A 26,334-nucleotide genomic window follows, 5' to 3' on the forward strand; every position below is an offset into this window, starting at 1 on the left:
GTTGCTCCCTCCCCTGTCAGTGCTGGGGTGTGTTTCCAGACACACAATGTCAGAAGTATCATTTGAGTGGATCAGATCGCTACGGCTGAATCATCACCGCATTCACGTCAGTGTGAGAGCAGAACAGAGTGAATAACAACTGATCTCCCAAGGTGAGCACCCGCAGAGCAGAACTCCCAGAGGGATTCCAGTGAGCACAGTGCTGAGGTGGGAGAGGGTTACACTGGAGCAGCACCCAGGCAGTTCTGAGGCATCCACACTGGGATCGACTTTATAAATGACATCCCAATCTTTGGGGGACTGGCGAATCAGATGCTGCCCGGCCAGCGTTGTGATGGGACTGGAGGGCAGTGACCCACAGAGGGTGTGAACAATGACAGCAGTGGGACCAGCAGTGCCCTGTCACTGGCAGTGGGTTGTCTCTTCCACCATGACTGGGGCTGGAAAATCGGGTCTTTAGTGTGTGAGTACACGGCGGAGAAAGCCACCATTCTGTCCATGGCTTCAGCACCGTTCTTCCTGCTCCACATCGGCCGTTGCCCATTTCTGGGACAATTCCGCCCATAATGTTAATTTGTCACAGCTGAGTTAACGTTTCCTTAACTCTCTCTCAGAATTCACAAAGTATATATTCAGCCTCTCCTTCTCATGGAGATTGTTCTCACTGCACAGCAAGACTCCATACTGTGTGCACACCTTGATCCAGTACCTCATTGGACATCTCCATTTCCCAGATATAAATTTTATTATTCATTCCTGGGATGTGGGCATCAGCATTTGTTGTCCATCCCTAGTTGCCCGAGGGCCGTTGAGTCAACCACATTGCTGTGGCTCTGGGGTCACATGTAGGCCAGACCAGGTACGGACAGCAGATTTCCTTCCCTAAAGGACATTGGCGAACCACATGGGTTTTTCTAACAATCGATAATGGTTTCATGGTCATCAGTAGATTCTTAATTCCAGATATTTATTGAATTCAAATTCCACCATCTGCCATGGCGGGATTTGAAGCTGGGTTCCCAGAACATTAGCTGAGTTTCTGGATAAATAATCTAGTGATAATACCATGTGGTCATCACCTAGTATCGCTCTGGGTGTCCTGACACCCCATTCATTTTGGAGGGATTAGAATTATTCTTATTCACTTCCTTCCAGACTCACAAGGAAAGAGCCATGCTTGTCTCTTCCAGCTAACAGTGTAGATAGGTTCCCATTGGTGGAGGGATGGGATAGAGACACAAAGGCAAAAGAGGCAATGGCAGGGGGAGGATGATTGATTTTCTGCAGCACTAGGTTAACATTCTGAAGGCACTGCCTGACACTGGAGGCAGGTTCAATCAGGGCTTTCCAAAGAGAACACTATCATTGTCTGAAGTGGTTGGCTGGGCTACAGTGAAAATGTGCCAATGGGGGAATTGCTCTTAGAGTGGCAAAGATGATGCACCAAATGTCCCAATCACTGAGAACTAACCTGTGGTTCGATAATGTCATCCATAATTTAATATCTGACTGTTGCACTACTGGTCTATAAAATGTCCCTAGATTTAAAAAAAATCATTTTTAGGATATGGGTGTTGCTGGCTAGGCCAGCATTTAGGAACAGAGAAACCCTACAGTGAAGGAGGCCATTCACCCCATTGAGCATGCACCAAAAACAATCCCACCCAGGCCCTATCCCCATAACCCCACCTATTTACCCTGCTAATCCCCCTGACAGTAAGGGACAATTTAGCATAGCCAATCCACCTAACCTGCACATCCTTGGACTGTGGGAGGAAACCCACAGAGAATGTGGAAACTCCAAACACTGACCCAAGGCCGGAACTTATTCCCCATCCCTATTTGCCCTCCAGAAGGTGGTGGTGACCTGCCTTCCTGAACCATTGCAGTCCCTGTGGTGTAGATACATCTGCTGTGCTGTTAGGGATGTTCCAGGATTTTAACCCAGCGACAGTGAAGGCACAGTGAGTGGCCCCACTCACCTGAGGAAAGAGCAGTGCTCTGAAAGCTCGTGATACCAAATAAACCTGTTGGATTTTAACCTGGTGTTGTGAGACTTCTAGATGGTGACAGTCACGGCTGCCACTGTGTCGGTGGTGGAGGGAGTAAATGCTTGTGGATGGGCAGGGAGGTTGGGGGGTGCAATCCAGTGGGCTGCTTTGTCCTGTTCTTGAGTGTTGTTGGAGCTGCACCCATCCAGGCAAGTGGAGAGTGTTCCATCACACTCCTGACTTGTGCCTTGTTGATGATGGACTGGCTTTGGGGAGTCAGGAGGTGAGTTCCTCACCTCTGACCTGCTCTTCCAACCCCAGTATTAATCTGACGAGTCCATTTTGGTTTCTGGTCAATGGTAACCCTGAGGGCGTTGATCAATTTCCCCTCGGACACTTGCTAAAAGGCCTCGCACTCTGGGATCTCATTTACACTGAAGAGAATATTAACTTCAAATCTGACTGATTTACCACTTCTTTCTGACTCGCCACTTGACATTTTGGCGATTTGGGGTCAATTAACTCCTTAAACCCCACACCATCGAGTTCTGAAAAGATTCACAATGGTGATGATTCTTTTGGTGAAAGTGTGTATATTTTATTCAGTATCAGTAAGACTTTATGAATGTCAGAGATATCAAAGCAGAGCAGCGTTCCCATTCTCCATGTAAGTACTCCTCGCTCACGCCCCAGGAGCCATCATATCAGTTAACATGTTGCTAATATCCTGACAATTTCCACGCTGGAGGAATTTCCTCTTGTGCTTTTATTTACACAGAAAAGGGACACTGATGGAAGCCAATAATTACCGCCCTGCAATAAATCTCCTTGATCCATTTCCCCATTCAAACCAGGTCAGTGTCTCAGGATGAATGGAATTGTCTGTGTTTCATTGTACCATCGGGCCCTGATTAGCAGGATTACATTGGAAAAACTGTGGCTGGCTCAAACAAAATAACACGGTGGCCGTAATTCCAAAAGCAAAATTCTGCAGTTGCTGGAAATCTGAAATAAAAGAAAATGCTAGAAGAACAATCGAGTCCGATTGGACTTGAAGCTTTAATTCTGTTTCTCTCTCACAGATGCTGCCAGGCGTGCTGGTATTTCCTGCATCTTCTCTTTTAATTATGGGTCAGTTGTGTGGCTTTGGATCTGCCGATTCCTGGGTCTCTGAGATTCTGTTTCCATGTTTGTCTTTTCATTCTGATGCAGCATACAGCCTTCATACACAAGCTGCTAGATTTCTGCTGACATTGAACTGTTCAGATATGGTACATTAATGTCCAATCAACTGTGACTCACCAGCCAGTCCCGTGGCCAAGGGTGTAAAATAAGCATTAATTAGCAAGAAAAATAATGTGTACAAGCGATTAGCACTGCTGCCTCACAGCGCCAGGGACCCGGGTTTGATTAGGGCATTGGGTGACTGTCTGTGTACAGTTTATATGTTCTCCCTTTATCTGTGTGGGTTTCCTCCCACATTCTAAAGATGTGTAGATGAGGTCGATTAGCCATGCTAAATTGTCCCTTAGTGTCTCAAGATGTGTAGGCTAGGGGGATTGCAGGCAAAATACTTAGGGATAGGGCCTGGGTCAGGTGATGTTTGAAGAGTCAGTATCAACTTGATGGGGCAAATGGCCTCTTTCTACACTGCAGGGATTCTATGATTCTATGATCCTAAGTGGGAGTGACTATGGGTGGGAATTTACAGCTTTGCTCATCCCGAAACTGTAAAATCCCACTCAAGGTCAAGGGACCTTTCCATGGTCTGCCCCTCTCCCACTTCGATTCTCTTGGTGGGGGGGACAGTAAAATTCTGGTTGAAATATGCGAGCGATGGAAAAGAATAGAGAATGAATGAAAGAGAGGTGAAGCAAGCTAGGAGAGAGATTGAAAGTGAGGTGATAAAGGACAAGCGGGGGAGAAAGTGGTCAAATACAGGGGAGCATGCCCACAGGATAATGAGGTGACCTATGATGCAGGAAATGTTTGGTTCTTCTCAGCATTTAATCAAATTTATAATTGCAGCATAGGGATATTTAAAACTATTCTTCAACTGCCCTCTGAATTTGGTTTGGGTCACGGCATAAATGCAGGTGTTTGTGCAGCAACTCAGGAGCTGCAGCATGAATCCTATTTCTTGCACAAAACGATGCACCCATACAGCCTGGTCTCCCAAAAATTGTACTCTATTCCATATAAAATACAGCGTAAACATGGACCATAACAGTATGAAATTTCCCAAGATAACAAACAGTAAAATGATGGATTTCCTTCGGCTTTCCATCTCTTGGTCCATCTCTTGACCCTTTCCACTGTTTTGACAGCGTATTCTCTTGCGGGCTTTGCTAGCCAATACAATATATCTGACAGTTAAAACATTGAGCAGTAGAATCAGTAAAAAGGGGATCCCAGGGGTTATAACATAATGAACAAGTTCAATTGCTGACCATACAATTGAAAACAGAACACCGTATGCTGTGTCACAAAACCAAGGGGTATTATCCATATGATATTGACCTGTAAACATAAAATACCAGAAGATGTTTTTCAAAGCGCTCAGCACAGACACAGTTCCAAGAACCACAGCTGCCGTTTTCTCTGTGCAGTAGCTATTTTTCACCTTCTGGCAACAAATGGCCACGAACCGATCAAAGGTGAACATGACAGTGAACCAGACAGAACAGTCTGTGGCTGCATACAGCAGGACAGCATAGATATTACACACAGGGAGGTAAAGCAGAGGGAAAAAACGGTCATAATAAAGAATTGGAATGTGCCTCCAGATCAGATCGATGATAATGACCAGTAGATCGGATGTTGCCATGGCCACCAAGTAGCGAGTGACACACTTTGAGAGACCGCACTTTCCACCAGCCAGGATCACAATGGTAATTAGGTTTGCTGTAAGGAAGGAACAATGCTGGGAACATAGAGCTCTGTTTGACTGATTTTGTGTGAATACTTGCAGATACGTACTGCATCCAGAGATAGATTGTGATGGTTGTACCTTTCAATGAAACAAACTGTTGAATGTAAATTGTCCTTTGGGATTAAATGGGACATCAGGAATACCATATAGGAGAGCACATACAATTCGCTGCCTAACTGGCTGCTTCTTACATTGTCAGGTTAAAGAGCTGAGAGCGACAGCAACTCAAAGGACAAAGCACAGAAACCTCACTTGGGAAAAGTAGAATTGAGCTTCATGGTCTGAGTTTGTGTGTCGAGATCAGCTGAAGTTCCTGATTTTGATCATTCTGCAGTGACCCTAGGCTAGTTTGTTTCCCGGTTTGGGTCACTGTCTGTGTGGAGGCTGCACATTCTCCCCGTATCTATGTGGGTTTCCTCCAGGTGCTCTGGTTTTCTCCCACAGTCCAAAGATGTGCGGTTTAGGTGGATAGGCCATGTTAAATTGCCCCTTGGTGTCAGGGGGAGTAGCCAGGGTAAATGCATAGGGATAGGGCCTGGGTGGGATTGTGGTTGGTGCAGACCTGATGGACCAAATGGCCTCCTTCTGCTCTGTCAGGATTTTATCATCTGAGAGTCTCCGGAAGAAAATAATTTCTTCTTGTTTTTGGGAATGTCACACCATGTTATATCTGAACATCTTCCACCAGACCACCAGGGGGCTGCACAGCCCAACCTGAAAGGAGCTACCATAAAGACATATCCAACAAACCAGAGTTGCCAATGGAGTGTGTGAGTCTACAAAGGCAATGACTTCCCAAACACCAAACCCTCAGCAAATAGCATCACTTTCAAACCATAATGTTATCAGCCGAGAACAGAAAGAACTTTTCCAGACACTGGATAAACATCCTTAGTTGAAGACATTGTGGAGAGGTACGGTCACATGATCTCAGACTCTGGCTTGTTTACCAAGGTTAACGTTGCCTTCCTAACATTCTCTGCTGTTTAATCTCTGACCAGGAAACCATGGTGACCATGAAACCATTGGCAATTGTCATCAAAACCGCTCTGCTTCACTCATTTCCTTTAGGATGGGAAATCTGCCATCTTTACCCAGTCTGACCTACATGTGACTCTAAATCCACAGCAATGTATTTCACTCTTAAATGCCCTCTGCAAGCCAATCAGTTGAAGGGCAATTTGGGATGGCCTTCTGGCGAAGATCGAGTGTAGGTTTTGATCCTGCACTTGGTCGAAGCTTGGTTACTCTGAGGCTTCACTTGAAGCAATTTTTTAAAAAGCCATCCCGTCCTTTTGGCTAAAGTGAAGCTCAGATCAAGCACTGGAGGGGGTGTAATGCCTCATCCTATCAGCTTGGATCTGGTTTGATCAAGCCCAAGACAGGAGCATGGACTGTCTTGTCAGCTTGGATCTGTAATGTCTCTCATGCAGGGACTCTGTTTGGGCCAAATCGGAGTTTTGATTGGAAATAAAGTACCAAAAGGTACAAATAAAAAAATACACACTGGTACTGCTGATGCATAATTATTTCCATCCAATGAATAAAAACCCACACCAAAACAAGCCCAGGCCAAGCGGGACAACTGGCCCCCCATCTCACTTCAGTCTGCTGGTTGATTTGTGCTATTTCCTACAAAACTGGTTCATCTTTGCGTCCGCTGCTTCATCTTGTGACATCAACACAAGCAGAAAAACAAATTTCACAACACCAGTTCTCAGCCCACCATCCTCCATCGAAGAATTCCTCCTTGCCCTTTGATTCTGGACCCTGGAAATAAATCCTTACTTCTCTGTGGGAGACGAAGCTCAACGCAAACTGGAGGAAACCCACATGTCTGTCCTTGGCCTGCTGCAATGTTCCAGTGAAGCTCAATGTAAACTGGGGGAACAGCATCTCATCTCCCGGCTGGGCACTTTACAGCCTTCCGGTCTCAACATCCAATTCAACAACTTCAGATGATTTGCTCGACCCCACCTCTACCCCTTTGTTTTCATTCTATTTTATTTAATTTTTTTACTGTTCTCTACCTTTTATTTCTTTATTGTCTGTCTTCATTTTTCTTCCCACTATTTTGCCCTACTTTACGCCCTTCCCTTACCTTTTCTCCCCCTTTATTCTCCTTTTCTAAATCTCGCCTCTGTCCCATCCACTCGTAGCCAATGTATGTAACCAAGATGGAATAGCCTGTTTAATCTGTTGTTCAAGGTTGAGATGATTTGCCTTTCCAGGGTAATTTGAGGGAGACGGGGCACTTTTCAGTTCCAAAAGTAGTGGTCTTTGGCCCATTTGCGAATTTTTGAAATGTAAAGCAGACAATGATCTAATCAGAGCACCGAATCACAACTGATCACTGAAAACACACTCCGCCTCCGTCCAGACCCCCTCATGATTTTGAACATGGCACGATGGCACAGTGGTTAGCACTACTGCCTCACAGCGCCAGGGATCCGGGTTCGATTCCCGGCTTGGGTCACTGTCTGTGTAGAGTCCACACGTTCTCCCTGTGGCTGCGTGGGTTTCCTCCGGGTGCTCTGGTTTCCTCCCACAGTCCGGAAGACGTGCTGGTTAGGTGCATTGCTAAATTCTTCCTCAGTTTACCCGAACAGGTGCCAGAGTGTGGCGACTCGGGGATTTTCACAGTAACAGGGACATTGCAGTGTTAATGTAAGCCTGCCTGTAACACTAATAATAAAAAAAGGCTGATGCCGCTCAGAATCTGAATCACGGCTTCCCAGGCATCCAACACCACATTGGCACAGTGTCCCCTGGCAACCCTTGGGAACAGGATGCCCTCCTCTCTCGTTGACAGCATCCAGCATCCTCTCAATGTCCCCGTCCAGGAAACGAGATGCAGCTCTCTTCGCTACCACGTCGATTGATGGAGTGAGAGTGGGGGCTACAGGGAGCGCTTATTGGCAGCTCCTGCTTATCAGGGCTAAGAGGTGATTCCTGACTCCAGTGAATCAGGCACGGCTGGAGTTGGATAATCTGCGTAATTCCTGCGGGAGCCGGTCTGGCCCATTCAAACCGACGGAATCACACCTGTTCATCGCTGCCAGTGCCAACGTGAAACATTCCCAATTTCCCGCTAGTGGCAGCACTTAGAGTGCAAATGAGTGAATCGCGCCCACAGGCACTCATTCCACTCCACAGCCCATTCCACGGACATGGGGCAGCACGATGGCACAGTGGTTAGCACTGCTGCCTCACAGCGCCAGGGACCCGGGTTCGATTCCCGGCTTGGGTCACTGTCTGTGCAGAATCTGCATGTTCTCCCCGTGTCTGTGTGGGTTTCCTGCAGGTGCTCCAGTTTCCTCCCACAGTCCGAAAGGCGTGCTGGTTAGGTGCTAAATTCTTCCCCAGTGTACCCGAACAGGCGCTGGAGTGTGGCAACTAGGGGATTTCCACAGTAACTTCATTGCAGTGTTAATGTAAGATGACTTGTGACACTAATAAATAAACTTTAGGCAGTTTCAGTGAGTGGAAAACGAGATGGAATAAATATAATGTGGGGACAATACCTTGGTACTTAGAATAGATAGTCATTTTTAAAAAACTTTTAATTGTTGATGTGGAGAAAGTTGGTGCTCTTGTACCAGCCGGCAGTGACAGCAAGCAATCCAGGAGGCATGTTATCCATAATTTTAGGGAGATTGCCGTACAAGAGCAATCCGAATCTTACAGCAATGAAGGAGGCCATTCAGCCATTGTGCCTGTAGCAGCTCTTTGAAAGAGTTCAGCAATTAATACAAATCTTACCCTTATAATCCTGCAAATGTTTCCTGTTGTAAGCTTATTCTTCCATATTGTCCATAGAAAGCATTCTTTCTGGTTGTATCATAGCTTGGTATGGCTCCTGCTCTGCCCAAGACTTCAAGAAACTACAAAGGGTCGTGAACATAGCACAATGCATCACGCAAACCAGCCTCCCATCCACTGACTCTGTCTACATTTCCCGCTGCCTCAACAAAGCAGCCAGCACAATTAAGGACCCCGGACATACTCTCTTCCACTTTCTCCCGTTGGGAAAAAGATACAAAAGTCTGAGGTCACGTACCAACCAACTCAAGAACAGCTTCTTCCCTGCTGCCAAGAGACTTTTGAATGGACCTGCCTTGCATTACTTGAGCTTTCTCTACACCCTAGCTATGACTGTAACACTATATTCTGCATTCTCTCCTTTCCTGCTCTATGAACGGTATGCTTTGCATAGCGCGCAAGAAACAATACTTTTCACTGTATGCTAATACATGTGACAATAATAAATCAAATCAAATCAGAGTGAATCTACACGGCACTATGGACCAGGATGATTCTAATCTGCATATATTCTATAACTTACATAGATTTGGAACACCTGAATGCTGCCTTTTAATAGCTATTTTCATCTATAGGCCTGAATTTAAAGATTTGGCCTAAACTTTCCACCTGATCCAACCAGCGGGATATTCCAATCTCAGTCTCAAATTCCTCTTGGCTTTACTACTGACAATAACTTCACCAATATTCTACCCTTGTGCAAAATGCATCGCTTCATTACTGTTCATGAATTTGTGCCGCACTGATGCAGAGTTCTGTGTGGCCCTTCTCACTGGTTTATCCAATAGCACTGGGATGTCTGGGATTTGCTTTACCCATACAAAAATCTGAACTTATTCACTGATCCTTTGGAACAACATCACCTGCAAGCTCACCTCCGAGTCATTCACCATCCTGACTTGGAAATATCTCACTATTCCTGTCGCTGGGTCAAAATCTTGGAGCTCCCTCCCTAACAGCACTGTGGGCATGCCTACACTACATGGACTGCAGTGGTTCAAGAAGGCAGCTCACCTTCTGCATCGATGCGACACATATTCATGTACACCGCAATGAGGCGTTGCATTTTTCACAAGAGTAGAATATTGGTAACGTGGTTCAAGATGGCAGCTCATCACCACCTTCTCAAGGCACAATTAGGGACGGTCAGTCAATGCCGGTCTAGTCGTTGATACTCAAATTGCATGAATGTACTGAGTAAATGATGGGTGGTATTTCAGTAAAATGTGTCATCAGATTCTGACTGAAAATGGATGTGATTCTCTCCAGACTCACACCACATTTTCACACCAGCTTCCCTGGTACTCGGTGAACAGAAAATCCAAGGGGTGAGGGGGTGAGGATTACCTTGTTCGTGTGATGGGGCGGGACTAGTAGAGACGGCAAAGCTGGCTCCACAGAGACCGGGACGCCATCCTTGAAGTGCGGACATACAATAATCCCCCATTCCACGGGCATGGAGGAAATGCACGGTGGCACAGTGGTTAGCACTGCTGCCTCACAGCGCCAGGGACCCGGTTCAATTCCCGGGTTGGGTCACTGTCTGTGTGGAGTTTGCACGTTCTCCCCGTGTCTGCATGGGTTTCCTTCGGGTGCTCCAGTTTCCTCCCACAGTCCGAAAGACGTGTTGGTTAGGTGCATTGACCCGAACAGCGACTAGGGGAATTTCACGTAACTTCATTGCAGTGTTGATGGAAACCTTACTTGTGACTAATAAATAAACTTCCCCAAGATAGGGAACATTCTTCCCGCATCTAGCCTGTGCAGTCCCATCAGGATTTTATATGTTTCTATGAGATAAGAACATAAGAATCTAAGAACTAGGAGCAGGAGTAGGCCATCTGGCCCCTCAAGCCTGCTCCGCCATTCAATAAGGTCATGGCTGATCTTTTCTTGGACTCAGTTCCACTTACCCGCCCGCTCACCATAAGCCTTAATTCCTTTACTGTTCAAAAATGTATCTATGCTTGCCTTAAAAACATTCAATGAGGTAGCCTCAACTGCTTCACTGGGCAGGGAATTCCTCAGATTCACAACTCTTTGTGTGAAGAGGTTCCTCCTCAACTCACTCCGAAATCTGCTTCCCCTTATTTTGAGGCCATGCCCCCTAGATTTATCAGATCCCCTGATAGAGTTTCCTCCGGGTGCTCCGGTTTCCTCCCACAGTCTGAAAGGTGTGCTGGGGTTAGGTTGATTAGCCATGCTAAGTTGTCCCTTAGTGTCAGGGGGGAGTAACTAGGGTAAGTGCATGGGGTTATTTGGATAGGGTCTGGGTGGGATTGTGGTCGGTGCAGACTCAATGGGCTGAATGGCCTCCTTCTGCACTGTATGATTCTATGATTCTACAAGCATCAGAGCAATCCCTCCATACCATACAAGTAGCGGGGCACTCCCCACCTCCAACGGGCATAAAGGTAAACCCACTCCCACCATGGATCTCCCCTGAGGTGAGTGGTGGCAGAGCATGTCCCTCGCTGGGGGTTATATGTCCACTTGGCAGCCCTGATCACTTCCCCTCGACTGATTGCTGTTTCTATATATCTGCTGTAAACCTCAGCAATGTGAGGTGATGTCAGCAAGGTGTGAATATTCAGAGAGTGGCCATCATGTGGCTGGGAAGTCCATTAATGATATTTAAATGTATTTAAATGAGGGGCAGGAACCTAGTTACATCATCGGTGAGTGGTGTGGTAAATTGGGATCTCGCCGGCAAGAACTTTGTTTCCCAACTCTCGCGAGATATTGAGCCTGTGTCGCGGTTTACACTGAGGGAAACGTGGCCTCACCCTCAGTCTATCCAATCGACAGACTGCACCCAGGCAACTGATGCAGTTTAGAACTGGAGAAGATTAGTTGACAAATTGCTCCTTCAACATAGATGTGACTAAACAATGATAGAGTCACAGGACAGGATTTTACCGCCTCACTCAGGCAAGACCTTCAGATCCCACCCGAGGCCAACGGAGCTTTCCATTGTGGTACCCTCGACTGCCCTGGAATCAGTGCGGGCGAAATATTAGAGTTCGGGCTATAGAGTCACAGAGATATCCAGCACGGAAACAGCCCTTCGGCCCAACCCGTCCATGCTCACCAGGTTTCCGAAACTGAACTAGTCCCATTTGCCTGCGTTTGGCCAAAATCCCTCTAAACCTTTCCTATCCATGTATCTGTACAAAAGTCTTTTAAATGTTGTCATTGTACCCCCCTCTACCACCTCCTCTGGCAGCTCATTCCATATACACACCACTCTCTGTGTGAAAAAGTTGCCCCTCAGATCCTTTTAAATCTTTATCCTCTCAACTTAAACCCATGCCCTCTAGTTTTGGACTCCCCCACCCTGGGGAAAAGACCTTGGCTATTCACCGTATCTATGCCCCTTTTGATTTTATAAACCTTTCCCCTCATCCTCCTACACGCCAGGGAAAAGTCCCAGCCTATCCAACCTCTCCTTATAATTCAAACCTTCCAGACTCGGTAACATCCTTGCAAATTTAGTTTGCACCCTCTCCAGTTTAATAACATCCTTCCTATAGCAGGGCGACCAGAATTGTACGCAGTGCTCCAAATGTGGCCTCACCAATGTCTTGTACAGTTGCAACGTAATGTCCCAATTCCTGTACTAAGTACTCTGACCAATGAAGTGTGCCAAACACCTTCTTCACCACCCTATCTACCTGTGACGCCACTTTCAAGGAACTACGTACCTGCACCCCTAGGTCTCCCTGTTTGACAACACTTCCCAGGCCCGTACCATTAACCATTCACCAAATGATGATGCAGAATAGCAGAAAATAAGATGAGGATGTCTTGCTACAATAATATAGCTCGTTGATGAGACATCTGGGTCAGAATTTGACTCTCTCCTAATGGAGACTTTTTTATCAGAACCATCAGACACCCCCTTCCGAAGTCAGGTGCCTCCCACTGAAGGTGGGCTTTGGACCACCCTCACTCCCCCACCCGAGGCAATGTCCAGAAACCCCAATCACCCCCTTTGCACACCCCCAGGCCTTCCTTACCCTCCCCGCCCTGGGACCCCTGGAACTGAGCTGGGCCTCCCGAGCCTGTGATGTTCTCCTGCATTTCCTCATCTGTCCACAGTTTTGTGGACTCAACATCTGTCCACAGAAACTGCAGAGCTGCCGGCCAATCAGCTTAGCTCCAAAGATGTGCGGGTTTGTGGATTGGCCATGCTAAATTGCCCCTTAGTGGCAGGAGGATTAGCAGGGTAAATACATGGGATTACGGGGATAGGGTCTGGGTGGGATTGTAGCCAGTGCAGACCCAAGGGCCAAATGGTCTCCTCCTGCACCGTCGTGATTCTATGATTCTATGACTCCTACTCCTATTTTTCATCCTTCTAGGTTACAGTGAGATGGGCCTCTGGCCTCTGTTAATACTGCAGCAACAACCACATCAATGTGTTTCTATGTAGCACCTTTCATAGGCAGCATGGTGGCACAGTGGTTAGCACTGCCACCTCACAGCGCCAGAGACCCGGGTTCGATTCCCGGCTTGGGTCACTGTCTGTGCGGAGTCTGCATGTTCTCCCCATGTCTGCGTGGGTTGCCTCCGGGTGCTCCGGTTTCCTCTCACAGTCTGAAAGACGTGCTGATTAGGTGCATTGGCCGCGATAAATTCTCCCTGAGTGTACCTGTATAGGCACCAGGATGTGACGACTAGGGGAGTTATTGCAGTGTTAATGTAAGTCTACTTGTCTCACTAATAAGTAAACTTGAAAAAAACCTCAAATATAATAAATCATCCAAGCTTCTTCACAGGAGCATTAGAAATCATACAATGACACCTAGCCACATTTGAAGATATTATTCCGTAGTTTTGTGAAGTGATAACTAGTCCAGGGCAATGTCTAAATGCCGCAACCCAATTGTAGGTTTCCCAGCACGATTCCTCGCATCTGCAATTTTCATTGGCACAGGATCAAGCCTAGTAGTAGGGGGAGGCATCTTCTAGCTCTCACAATTTCCATGGAGTCATGCCTTCATTTCCAGGACTCATGCTTCATAGACCCTCAGGAGGGTCACGATTCATAATCTGGATTCTGGAACCATCTGAAAGGTGGGATCTTATTGAAACTTACAGTATACTGCGAGGCCTGGATAGAGTGGACATGGAGAGGATGTTTCCACTAGTAGGAAAAACTAGAACCAGTGGGCACAACCTCAGGCTAAAGGAACAATCCTTTAAAACAGGGATGAGGAGGAATTTCTTCAGCCAGAGGGTGGTGAATCTGTGGAACTCTTTGCCGCAGAAGGCTGTGGAGGCCGGGTCATTGAGTGTCTTTAAGCAGAGATAGATAGGCTTTTGATTAATAAGGGGATCAGGGGTTATGGGGAAAAGGCAGGAGAATGGGGATGAGAAAAGTATCAGCCATTATTGAATGGCGGAGCAGAGTCGATGGGCCGAGTGGCCTAATTCTGCTCCTATGTCTTATGGTCTAAAATTCAGAAGGCCTTCCTGCCAACTCAATACCAACTCAAGCCACTTCAAAGTCCCCAGGCCTCCTCAGAGGGTGGCAAACCTGTTGAATTCTCTCGAACAGGAGGCAAATCACTGAATATATTTAAGTGGGAAATGGAGAGATTTCTAGATCCTAAAGGTGTCAAGAAGAGAGCGCTGAAGTATGAGATAAAGGGTTAACCACAATCATATATTAACCACGATCATAGTCCAAAAATGTGAGGGTTAGGTTGACTGCCCATGCTAAATTGACCCCAGTGTCAGGTAAATGTATGGGGTTACGGGAATATGGCCTGGGTGGGATGTGGTCGGTACAGACTCGATGGACTGAATGGCCTCCTTCTGTACTGTAGGGATTCGGTGATATTGAATGGCAGAGCATTCTCAAAGGGCTGAATGGCCTATTCCTGTGCCTAGTCGTTTCAATGTTTCTGTCGCAGTGACCCCCTAGGTCTAGATTCTCCAACACAAGGAAATTTTAGCAAGCTGATTTCATGCCTTCCTAATTGCCATTATTTAAGTATAAAATGCTCCTCTTGGACGCACTCTTCTCTCCCTGAAACTGAAAATAAATTTCAATTATATTATTTTCACTGCTACCTAGGGGAGCCTTCACTCTGAGGTTATCAATGAATTCTATCGCATTGCACAATACCAGGTCTAGTATAGCCTGCTCTCTGGTTGGATCCAGAATGTGCTGTTCTAAGAAACTATCCCAAAAACATGCTGTGATGTCTTAATCTTCGCTACCTTTGCCCATTTGATTTTTCCAAACTATCTGTGGATTAAAATCCATCATAATTATTGCAGTAGCTTTCGTACAAGCTTCCATTATCACTTCCTTAATACTCTGTCCTTCTGTGTAATTACAACTAGGGCACCTATAAACCACTCCCATAAGTGACTTCTTGCTTTTACCATTTAAGTAAAGTAAAGTTTATTTATTAGTCACAAGTAAGGCTTACATTAAAATTGAAATGAAGTTACTGTGAAATTCCCCTAGTGGCCACACTTTGGCACTTGTTTGGGTCAATGCATCGAACCAGCACATCTTTCAGAATGTGGGAGGAAACCAGAGCACCCGGAGGAAACCCATGCAGACATGGGGAGAATGTGCAAACTCCACACAGACAGCGGGAATTGAACTCAGGTCCCTAGCGCTGTGAGGCAGCAGTGCTAACCACAATGCCATCTCGTCTCAAGCCAAACTGCTCCTACATCCTGCTTTCCTGACCTGAAGTCAATTCCTCACTAATGTGCTGTCTCTATTATTCTGCAAAGAGTTAGATTGGAAGGGGGTGAACTGACCCTATTTGTTCAGTGACTGGAATTAATATCAGGCTCTGTGGATCCTAATTGTGTCACTGGAGGGTTTCCCTCTTCTATTAATAGGGCGATCATTTCAATGTGTTATTGCATACTGTCAGTGGCAGCATCACCTCCAGCACTAATAGGGATCAGCAACTCGCGAGAGGAGAGATTAGAATCTGGGAGCAATCGATTGGAACGTTCCAACAATGAACAGGAGCTTCGCCTGGGAGATTGACTTTCTCTCTGAAAATTATTACTGGCTCTCTTCACAGCGTCGAATATATTACAGACTTCTAATTACTCAATACTTTTACTATCCCATCCTCGCTATTGTTGGTGTCCCTGGTAAGTCCCTCAATCCATCTATGAGATGGATAAGCCATGTTTAGTTGTTTTTGTCGTTTACTCTGCCCAGTTGATGCTGCTGTTTGTGCTGGTTAGTTTCTCTAATCAGTTCCTAACTCGACAGACAATTGCTAACCTATATTACTGATCTTGTAATTTACTGTCTCACATTTGCTGCTGTTGTTGTGACTGGAAAGTTTGTATCTTCTATTATTCGATATTAAAACCCATTTCAGTGGCTCTTCATAGAATCATAGAATCCCTACAGTGCAGAAAGAGGCCATTCGGCCCATCGAGGTTGCATCGACCACAATCCCACCCAGCCCCTAACCCCGCAACCCCACATATTTACTCTGCTAGTCTCCCTGACATGGCCAATGAACCTAATCTGCACATCTTTGGCCTGTCGGAGGAAATGCGAGCACCTGAGGAAACCCACACAGACACGAGGAGAATGTGCAAATCCCACACAGACAGTAACTCGAACTGGGAATCAAACCCAGGTCCCTGGCACTGTGAGGCAGCAGTGCTAACCACTGTGCTACCGTGCAATGTAGTTACTGAGAAGAGCAAAGCCATTGTCCTGAAATCACATCATAATCTTCATTCTTTATTCACTGAATCTACCCACATCCTGGCCATCGTCTTGGGAGTGCATCAGACTGTCAGCAACCTCAACATTCCTTTTGACCCTATACCCATATCCTCTACATTCTCAATTTTAACCCTGACCACCTCTGTAATGTCACTCAACTCTACCTCTACTTGAGCCCATCTGCTGTATAAAATGTCATGATGTGGTGATGCCAGCGTTGGACTGGGGTAAGCACAGTAAGAAGTCTCACAACACCAGATTAAAGTCCAACAGGTTTATTTGGCAGCACTAGTTTTCGGAGTCTCAAGCTCCTTCATCAGGTTGATGAACCTGTGCTGCCAAATAAACCTGTTGGGCTGGTGTTGTGAGACTTCTTACTATAAAATGTCACTCAGACCTTTGTCCAATCGAGGATCATCCATTCAAATGGGATCCTGGCAGTCTCACAGTTGCAAACCTCTATAATGTTGGCCTTACCTGAAACTCTGTGACATGAATCGGAATTCGCATCATGTCCTATTCACCCACCATCTTGCGCTCACTGACACTCATTGGTTCTCAGTTCAACAATGCTTTGATTTCAATATTCTCATCCTTGTGTTGTAATTCCTATGTAATCGTACACCTCCTCATAGACCCATTGGCAACCACATTCCACGTTCCACTGCAAATCTTTCCAATTCAACATTTATCCAACTCCCTTTTCAAACTCACTTTATTTCTTTTTTCTCTCTCACTTTCTGTCTTTCTCTCTATCTCTCACTTTCTGACCTCTCTCTCTATCTCTCACTTTCTGTCTTTCTCTCTCTCTCTCTAACTTTCTGACCTCTCTCTCTATCTCTCACTTTCTGTCTTTCTCTCTCTTTTTGTTACTATAGTTTTAAGGTTTGTTCATTAGTGTCACAAATAGTCTTACATTCACACTGCAGTGAAGCTACTGTGAAAATCCCCCAGTTGCCACACTCCGGCACCTCTTCGGTTACACTGAGGGAGAATTTAGCACGGCCAATGCACCCTAACCAGCACGAGTTTTGGACTGTGGGAGGAAACCGGAGCACCTGGAGGAAACCCACGCAGACACGGGGGGAACGTGCAAAATCCACACATACAGTGACCCAAGCCGGGAATCGAACCCGGGTCCCTGGCGCTGTGAGGCAGCAGTGCTAACCCACTGTGCCACCGTGCCGCCCCTGACTCATAAAACCATTGAAAGTAGGACTGTACGACATCAATAGGCCAGTCAACCCACTCTGCCAGTGGGATATCTTCAGAGGAACTGTCTATTTATTTCCATTCCCTTGTATTTTTTGCTTGGCCGATAGTTTTTTTTCCCTTTTCAAGGTTAGATCCAATTTCCTTTTGACAGTCATTATTGAGTCTTTCTCGGTCATGATTTCACGCAGGAAATTGAATGTCCGAACAACGCATTGTGTAAGAAGACTTTCCTCGTGTCACCTTTGATTCTTTGCGACTGATTTTAAATCCATCTCTTCATATCACTCCTGCCACTGACACTATCAAACCCTTCATGAACAGCTGCAGAATCTTGGCTCTGGTCTTTTGCGATGTGTCTTTCCTTCAAGGTGTATATATACAAACCAGCCCAAAATCAATCACAAATCTATCCAGACACCCAGGCCCCAAGGTCCAGAAACAAAATGTAAATGAAACTGAAACCCATTTTTACCTTTGTTAATACACAAATATATATACAAATTCAATATTGCTGATAACAATCTCATTGACAATATTACTAATTATGTTACTTCCTCAATAATAGTTTCCAGGTTTTTCCCGATGCTGAATGTCGGGCCAACTGACCTGTAGTTTCCCATTTTGTCACCTTTCCCATTCCTGAATCCTGATGTTACTTTTTTCTAACTTGCAATGAGTAATTTTTGAAAAACAGAAACAGTACATCGAATCTCTCTGTAGCTGTCTCTTTTAAACCCCTTAATTTCCAAAATTAACCTTAGTTTATTGGGTAATAATCAGGAGCAAGAACCGGGGATGAACACAGGCTTATTGGCTAAGTTTATTAAAGTTTATTATTTATCAGTCACAAGTAAGGCTTACATTAACACTGCAATGAAGTTACTGTGAAATTCCCCTGGTCGCCACACTCCTCCCCCTGTTCGGGTCAATGCACCTAACCAGCACGTCTTTCAGACTGTGGGAGGAAAGCGGAGTAAACCCACGCAGACACGGGGAGAACGCACAAACTCCACACAGACAGTGACCTAAGCCAGGCTAATGAGTAGCAGCAGGATTCTGGACTGATATCCTCATCCAACAAAGGTCACTGAGGTCAGTCCCTCTTTGCCAATCTTGTGGTCTTTCTTATTTGCTGCAACACTCAACTCTTTTTCACTAAAGCATGAGGAAACCTTCAACTAGGAGCAACCTTGTATCTCATGTTATTTTCACCCTAGATATTTGTTTCTATTTAATGGATGATGTAGCACAGTGGTTAGCTGCCTCACAGTAGCAGGGACCCGGGTTCGATTCCTGGCTTGGGTCACTGTCTGTGTGGAGTTTGCATGTTCTCCCCGTGTCTGTGTGAGTTTCCTCTGGGTGCTCCGTTTTCCTCCCACAGTCTGAAAGACATGCTGGTTAGGGTGCATTGACCCGAATAGGCGCTGGAGTGTGGCGACTAGGGAAATTTCACAGCAACTTCATTGCATTAATGTAAGCCTTACTTGTGACTGATAAATAAACTTTTACTTTACTGTTTTGAATGGTGGTCCCTGCCTCCCAGAGATAATGTTATCTACAAGTGCAATCATTTTAATAAAACACAAGGTCAAGTAACACATTGTCATTTCCAAAGATTACACAATCAAGCGTGTGACTCTGTGAGCACGATGTATGATATCTCTTTGTTTCCCACCCTCAGTTAACATAGTGACGATTGCCATCCTCTCTTGGGGAAAATGTGCCCTTTCCAAATGTGTGACTTGTTACCTGGTGGCAATGGCAGTGGCAGATCTACTGGTCGTTATCGTTGACCTGATCTTCAGACACATTACAATTGTCTACCAGAAGCACTTTAATTTCCTGCGCTACGTTCCAGTGTGTAATATCCACGCTGTCCTGCTCTATGCAGCCACTGACTGTTCTGTCTGGTTCACCGTCACTTTCACCTTTGATCGATTTGTGGCCATCTGTTGCCAGAAACTAAAAGGCAAACACTGCACTGAGAAAATGGCCACTGTTATCCTGGGAGCAGTGACTGTGCTGAGCTGTTTAAAGAACATTTTCTGGTATTTTATGTTAACAGGCTGGTATCAGTTGGCAAACAATCCCTGGTTTTGCGATATAACGTGGATAGTTCGGGAATCACCGGTCTGGTCAATAATTGAGTTTCTCCATCACATTCTAACTCCGGGGATCCCTTTTGTTCTGATTCTGCTGCTGAATGCTTTAACTGTCAGACACATCTTAGTGAGCAGCAGAGCCCGCAGGAGACTCCGGGCTCACAGCAGTGCGAAGAGTCCCAGAGACCCCGAGATGGAGAGTCGAAGGAAATCCATTGTTTTGCTCTTTGTTATCTCAGGGAATTTCATATTCTTATGGGCAATTCTGATGGTTTATTCAATATGGTGGCGAATGCATTGGTTGGGATTTGACTCTGTATGGCTTCCTGGCTTTCTACAAGAAATAGGTTTCATGCTGCAGCTCCTGAGTTGTTGCACAAACACCTGTATTTATGTTGTTACCCAGACTAAGTTCAGAGAGCAGTTGAAGCATGTGCTGAACTATCCCTTTATGCGAATAGGAAAATTCATTAAACAATGAGCAGGACTGAACAAGTTGATGCTTCATAATTCAATCCCCCTTCAGATTCTGTCTGAACGATTGTTCCTACAGGACCTATGATATAGAAATAGTGGGACTGGCCTTCGCTCCCCAGGTCTGTCTTACGGCTATGATGGGTGAAGTCTGCTCTCCTCTGGGTTCTGTGATCCAGCCACGCTGACCTGCTCTGCCCCAGACAGTGGGTACTGAGAAACAGGTTAGGTTAAATAAGGAATGTCTTGTTAAATTGGCTCTTTTAGTAGCTTAATATTTCCTGGATGCGGAAGCGGTCACTTGGAGTGGTTTACAAAGGGTGGTTAAAACAAAGCTTTTGGAATTGGCAAACCAGCTGAAGTTGACTTTGCCTGAAAGAGTGAGGAAGGATGAAGTATCTTCAAAGAACAAAGGACAGTACAACACAGGAACAGGCCCTTTGCCCCACCAAGCCTGTGCCGAAACAGACACCTCTCTAATATTTTCTTGCCTCTACGTGGTCCAAATCCCTGCCTATTGTATCTATCCAGATGCCTCTTGAATTTTGTTATGGAATCTGCTTCCACCACCTCCTCCGGCAGCATGTTCCAGGCATTCACTAACCTTTGAAAGATGAGCCCCTTACATCTCTTTTAAACTTTCCCTCTCTCACTTTCAACCTATGCCCCTGAGTAATCGACCCTTCAACCTTGATAGATACCACTCTATCAAAGCTTGTCATAATCTTGTAAACCTCTATCAAGTTCTGCACCCCCACCCCTCATCTTCCGAGGCTCCAGTGAAAACAATCCAAGTTTGCTCAACCTTTCCTCACAACGCATATCCTCCAAACCAAGCAACATCCTGGGAAATCTCTTCTGTGCCCTTTCCAATGCATCAACATCCTTCTGGCAGTGTGGTGACCAGAATTGTACACAATACTCCAAATGCAGCTTAACCAAAGTCTTATACAGTTGCAACATGATTTCCCAATTCCTATACTCAACGCCCCGACCGATGAAGGCCAGCATGCAATATGCCTTCTTGACCACCTTGTCCACCTGAGTTGCCACCTTCAAGGACCTGTGGATCTGCACGCCTAGATCCCTCTGTATGCTAATATTTCTAAGAGCTCTACTATTTACTGTATATTTTTCTGCAGTAGACCTTCCAAATCGTATCACCTCACATTTGTCTGGGTTAAATTCCATCTGCCATCTTTAGGCCCAGGTTTCCAGCTGATTTATATCCTGCTGTGCCCTCTGATAATCCTCCTCACTATCTACCAATTTTTGTATCATCTGCAAATTTACTAATCAGACCACTTACATTTTCCTCCAAATCATTTGTATATATATATATTACAAACAACAGAGGCCCCAGCACTGATCATTGTGGAACATCACTTGTCACACACCTCCAGTTATAAAAGTACCCTTCCACTGCTACTCTGCTTTCTATGCCCAAGCCAGTTTTGTATCCATTTTACCAGCTCACCTCGGGTCCCATATAACTTCACCTTCTGTACCAGCCTGTCATGAGGAACTTTATCGAAGTCTTTATTAAAGTCCATACATACAACATCCACTGCCCTACCCTGGTCAATTTTTCTTGTCACTTCCTCAAAGAGCTCAAGTGTGAGACACAACCTCCCCTTCACAAAACCATGCTGCCTATCACTAATAAGCCTCTCTTCCAGATGTGAGTACATCCTGTCCCTAAGAATCTTCTCCAATAATTTCCCCACCACTGATGTAAGGCTCACAGGTCTGTAATTTCCCGGATGGTCCCTTCTGCCCTTCTTAAACAAAGGAAAAATGTTAGCTACTCTCCAATCCTCTGGTACCTTGCCCATGGCTAAAGAGGATACAAAGATTTTGGCCAAGGCTTCAGCAATGTCTTCTCTCTCCCCTCTCAGTATTCTGGGATAGATCCAATCTGGCCCTGGGGACTTGTCCACCTTAATGTTTTCAAAACCTCCAATACCTCCCCCCTTTTTATCTCAACATGTCCTAGAATGTCAACATCCTCCTCTATTCACCACATCCTTCTCCTTTGCGAATACTGATGCAAAATACTCATTAAGGACCTCACCCACCTCATCTGGCTCCACACACAAATTCCCTCCGCTGTCCTTGAGTGGACTTACCAGCGATTGAAATGGTGGCATCAAATGAGGAACATGAAGAGTAAACTCATCTTAGTCAAAGACTGAGTGGGATTTGTTTAAATATGTTCAAGCGCTGCTGAGGTTTGATGAGAAAGATGTAGAGGCCTTTTTCATTTCATTTGAGAAATTGATAAACAATTAAAATGGCCACAGATCTTGTGGGTATTATTGGTTTAAACAAAGTTGGTAGGTCCAACAGGTTTATTTGGTATCACAAGCTTTCAGAGTGCTGCTCCTTCATCAGGTGATTTGATTTGATTTATTATTGTCACATGCATTAGCATACAGTGAAAAGTATTGTTTCTTGCACGTTATACAGACAAAGCATAAAGTTCATAGAGAAGGAAACAAGAGAGTGCAGAGTGTAGTTTACAGCTATAGATACGGTGCAGAGAAAGATCAACTTAAAGCAAGGTAGATCCATTCAAAAATCTGATGGCAACAGTGAAGAAGCTGTTCTTGAGTCGGTTGGTACGTGACCTCAGACTTTTGTATCTTTTTCCCGACAGAAGAAGGTGGAAGAGAGAATGTGCGGGGTGCTTTTCCGAGGCAGCGGGAAGTGTAGACAGAGGCAATGAATGGGAGGCTGCTTTGCGTGATGGGTTGGGCTACATTCATGACCTTTTGTAGTTTCTTGCTTGGAGTGAGAATACTATTCACTTGAGGAAAATGAGGAAGAATTAACTCATCTTAGTCAAAGACCTAGAGGGATTTGTTTAAATATGTTCAAGCACTGCCAAGGTTTGATGGGAAGGATGTAGAAGCCCTTTTCATTTCATTTGAGAAAGTAGATAAACAATTAAAATGGCCACAGACCATGTGGGTATTGTTGGTTTAAAGAAAGTTGGTTGGTGGAGCTAGTGAGGTGTTTGCATCACTATCAGAGGAGGTATCTGAGGATTATGATATGGTGAGAGAGGCCATCTTAACTGCTTATCAACTAGTGCCAGAAGCCTACAGACAGAAGTTTAGGAATCTAAGGAAGTCAGATGTTTATAGAATTTGAAAGAATCAAACAAAGTAATTTGGACAGGTGGATAAGAGCATTGAAAATAGACCCGCATGATGTTCACAGGGAGATGATTATTTTGGTGGGATTTTAAAATTCCCTTCCCGCTGGAGTGAGAATTCAATGTGGAAGAGCAAAGGGGATGAAACTGTGAGATTAGCAGAGGAAATAGCGGATAATTTGGAATTAGTTCATAAATCAATGTTTGCTTTTCGACATCAATTCCAATACGTGAGGAATAGAAACGGGAAAAGAGAAATCATCAGGTGATCAAGGCAAAGGAGATCTTGTTGGAGATTTCAAGGATAGTTTGCCTCAGATTAAAAAAGAAATGTACAAAGAAAAATAGCAAAGAACAAAGAAAAGTGCAGCACAGGAACAGGCCCTTTGGCCCTCCAAGCCTATGCTGATCATGATGCCCTAACTAAACTAAAAAAAACCTCTGCCCTTACTTGGTCTGTATCCTTCTATTCCCTCCATATTCATGTACCCATCCAGATGTCTGTTAAATGTTGCTAATGTGCCTGCTTCCACCACCTCCTCTGGCAGCGCGTTCCAGGCACCCATCACTCTCTGCATGAAAAACTTCCCCCGCACATCTCCCTTAAACTTTCCCCCTCTCACCTTGAACCTGTGCCCCCTTGTAATTGACACTTTCACTCTGGGAAAAAGCCCCTGACTATCCACCCTGTCTATGCCTCTCATAATTTTGTAGACCTCTGTCAGGTCTCCCCTCAGCTTCTGTCTTTCCAGTGACAACAATCCTAGTTTATTCAACCTCTCCTCATAGTCAACACCCTCGAGACTTGGCAATGTCCTGGTGAACTCTCTTTGCACTCTCTCCAAAGCTGCCACATCTTTCTGGTAGTGTGGCGACCAGAACCGCACACAATATTCCAAATGTGGCCTAACCAAGGTTTTATATAGTTGTAACATAATTTCCCAACTCCCGTATTCAATACCCCGGCTGATGAAGACAAGCATACAATTTTCTTTCTTAATCACCTTGGCCACCTGTGTTGCCACTTTTAGGGATCTGAGGACATTCACGCCCAGATCCCTCTGAATGTTAATGTTCCAAAGGGTTCTGCCATTTATTCACACTAAAATTTAATCCTACAAAATGCATCCCCTCGCATTTGTCCGGATTAAACTCCATCTGTCATTTCTATGCCCTAGTCTCCAATCTATCGGTATCCTGTTGGACCCTCAGACAATCCCGGTACTATCAGCAACTCCACCAGTCTTCGTGTCATCTTCAAACTTACTAATCAGGCCACCCACATTCTCCTCCAGATCATTTATACACCACAAACAACAGCACTGATCTCTGTGGAACACCACTAGTTACAGATCTCCATTCTGAAAAACACCCTTCCACTACTTCTGTCTTCTATAACCAAGCCATTTCTGTATCCATCTAGCTAGGCCACCCTGAATCCTATATGATTTTAGTTTTTGTACCAGTCTGCCATGTTGGACCTTGTAAGAAGTCTCACAACACCAGGTTAAAGTCCAACAGGTTTATTTGGTAGCAAATACCATAAGCTTTCGGAGCACTGCTCCTTCGTCAGATGGAGTGGATATCTGCTCTCAAACAGTGCACAGACACAGAAATCAAGTTACAGAATACTAATTAGAATGTGAATCTCTAAAGCCAGCCAGGTCTTAAAGGTACAGACAATGTGGGTGGAGGGAGCATTCAACACAGGTTAAAGAGATGTGTATTGTCTCCAGACAGAACAGCTAGTGAGATTCTACAAGCCCAGGAGGCAAGCTGTGGGGGTTACTGATAATGTGACATAAATCCAACATCCCGGTTTAGGCCGTCCTCATGTGTGCAGAACTTGGCTATCAGTTTCTGCTCAGTGACTCTGCGCTGTCGTGTGTTGTGAAGGCCGCCTTAGAGAACACTTACCTGAAGATCCAAGGCTGAATGCCCGTGACTGCTGAAGTGCTCCCCCACAGGAAGAGAACAGTCTTGCCTGGTGATTGTCGAGCGGTGTCCATTCATCCGTTGTCGCAGCGTCTGCATGGTTTCCCCAATGTACCATGCCTCGGGACATCCTTTCCTGCAGCGTATCAGGTAGACAACGTTGGCCGAGTTGCAAGAGTAGGTACCGTGTACCTGGTAGATGGTGTTCTCACATGAGATGATGGCATCCGTGTCGATGATCTGGCACGTCTTGCAGAGGTTGCTGTGGCAGGGTTGTGTGGTGTCGTGGTCACTGTTCTCCTGAAGGCTGGGTAGTTTGCTGCAGACAATGGTCTGTTTGAGGTTGCGTGGTTGTTTGAAGGCAAGAAGTGGGGGTGTGGGGATGGCTTTGGCGAGATGTTCGTCTTTAAGAGACTTAAAGCTTTAGAGATTCGCATTCTAATTAGTATTCTGTAACTTGCTTTCTGTGTCTGTGCACTGTTTGAGAGCAGATATCCACTCCATCTGATGAAGGAGCAGTGCTCCGAAAGCTTATGGTATTTGCTACCAAATAAACCTGTTGGACTTTAACCTGGTGTTGTGAGACTTCTTACTGTGCTTACCCCAGTCCAACGCCGACATCGCCACATCATGTTGGACCTTGTCAGACGTCTTACTAAAGTCCATATAAACTACATCCACAGCCCTTCCCTCATCAATTTTCTTTGCCACTTCTTCAAAACACTCAATCAAGTATAAGGGTGGAAGAGAGATAAGAAACATTAAATGTTTTCATTTTAATAAAGTTGAACACCAAGTCACAGTGTTGGTGGCTTAAGGAAAATACTGGGAAGACGGACATAGTAAAACAGGGCAAAACAGTGGAATTTGTGAAATTGGCAAAGGAAATCGTGGTTGAAGTTAAAGAGGTGCCAAAGAATGTGCAACCTGTTCAGAGGATGAAAAGAATGAGCAACCTGTTCAGAGGATGA

The 26,334-nt window shown here is 45.3% G+C and overlaps 1 protein-coding gene across 1 annotated transcript in view; it reads left to right on the forward strand.

Moving 5' to 3' along the window:
• Positions 1-26,334, forward strand: part of LOC144507643 (zona pellucida sperm-binding protein 3-like) — a 34,508-nt gene extending 8,174 nt beyond the window's left edge. Inside the window, exons 8-9 of the mRNA XM_078234801.1 lie at positions 19,374-19,549; positions 26,149-26,334. Of these exons, the coding sequence (XP_078090927.1) occupies positions 19,374-19,549; positions 26,149-26,334 (362 nt within the window). The remainder of the gene's footprint in view (positions 1-19,373; positions 19,550-26,148) is intronic.

Source organism: Mustelus asterias, chromosome 19 (assembly GCF_964213995.1).
Source record: "Mustelus asterias chromosome 19, sMusAst1.hap1.1, whole genome shotgun sequence".
NCBI lineage: Eukaryota > Metazoa > Chordata > Chondrichthyes > Carcharhiniformes > Triakidae > Mustelus > Mustelus asterias.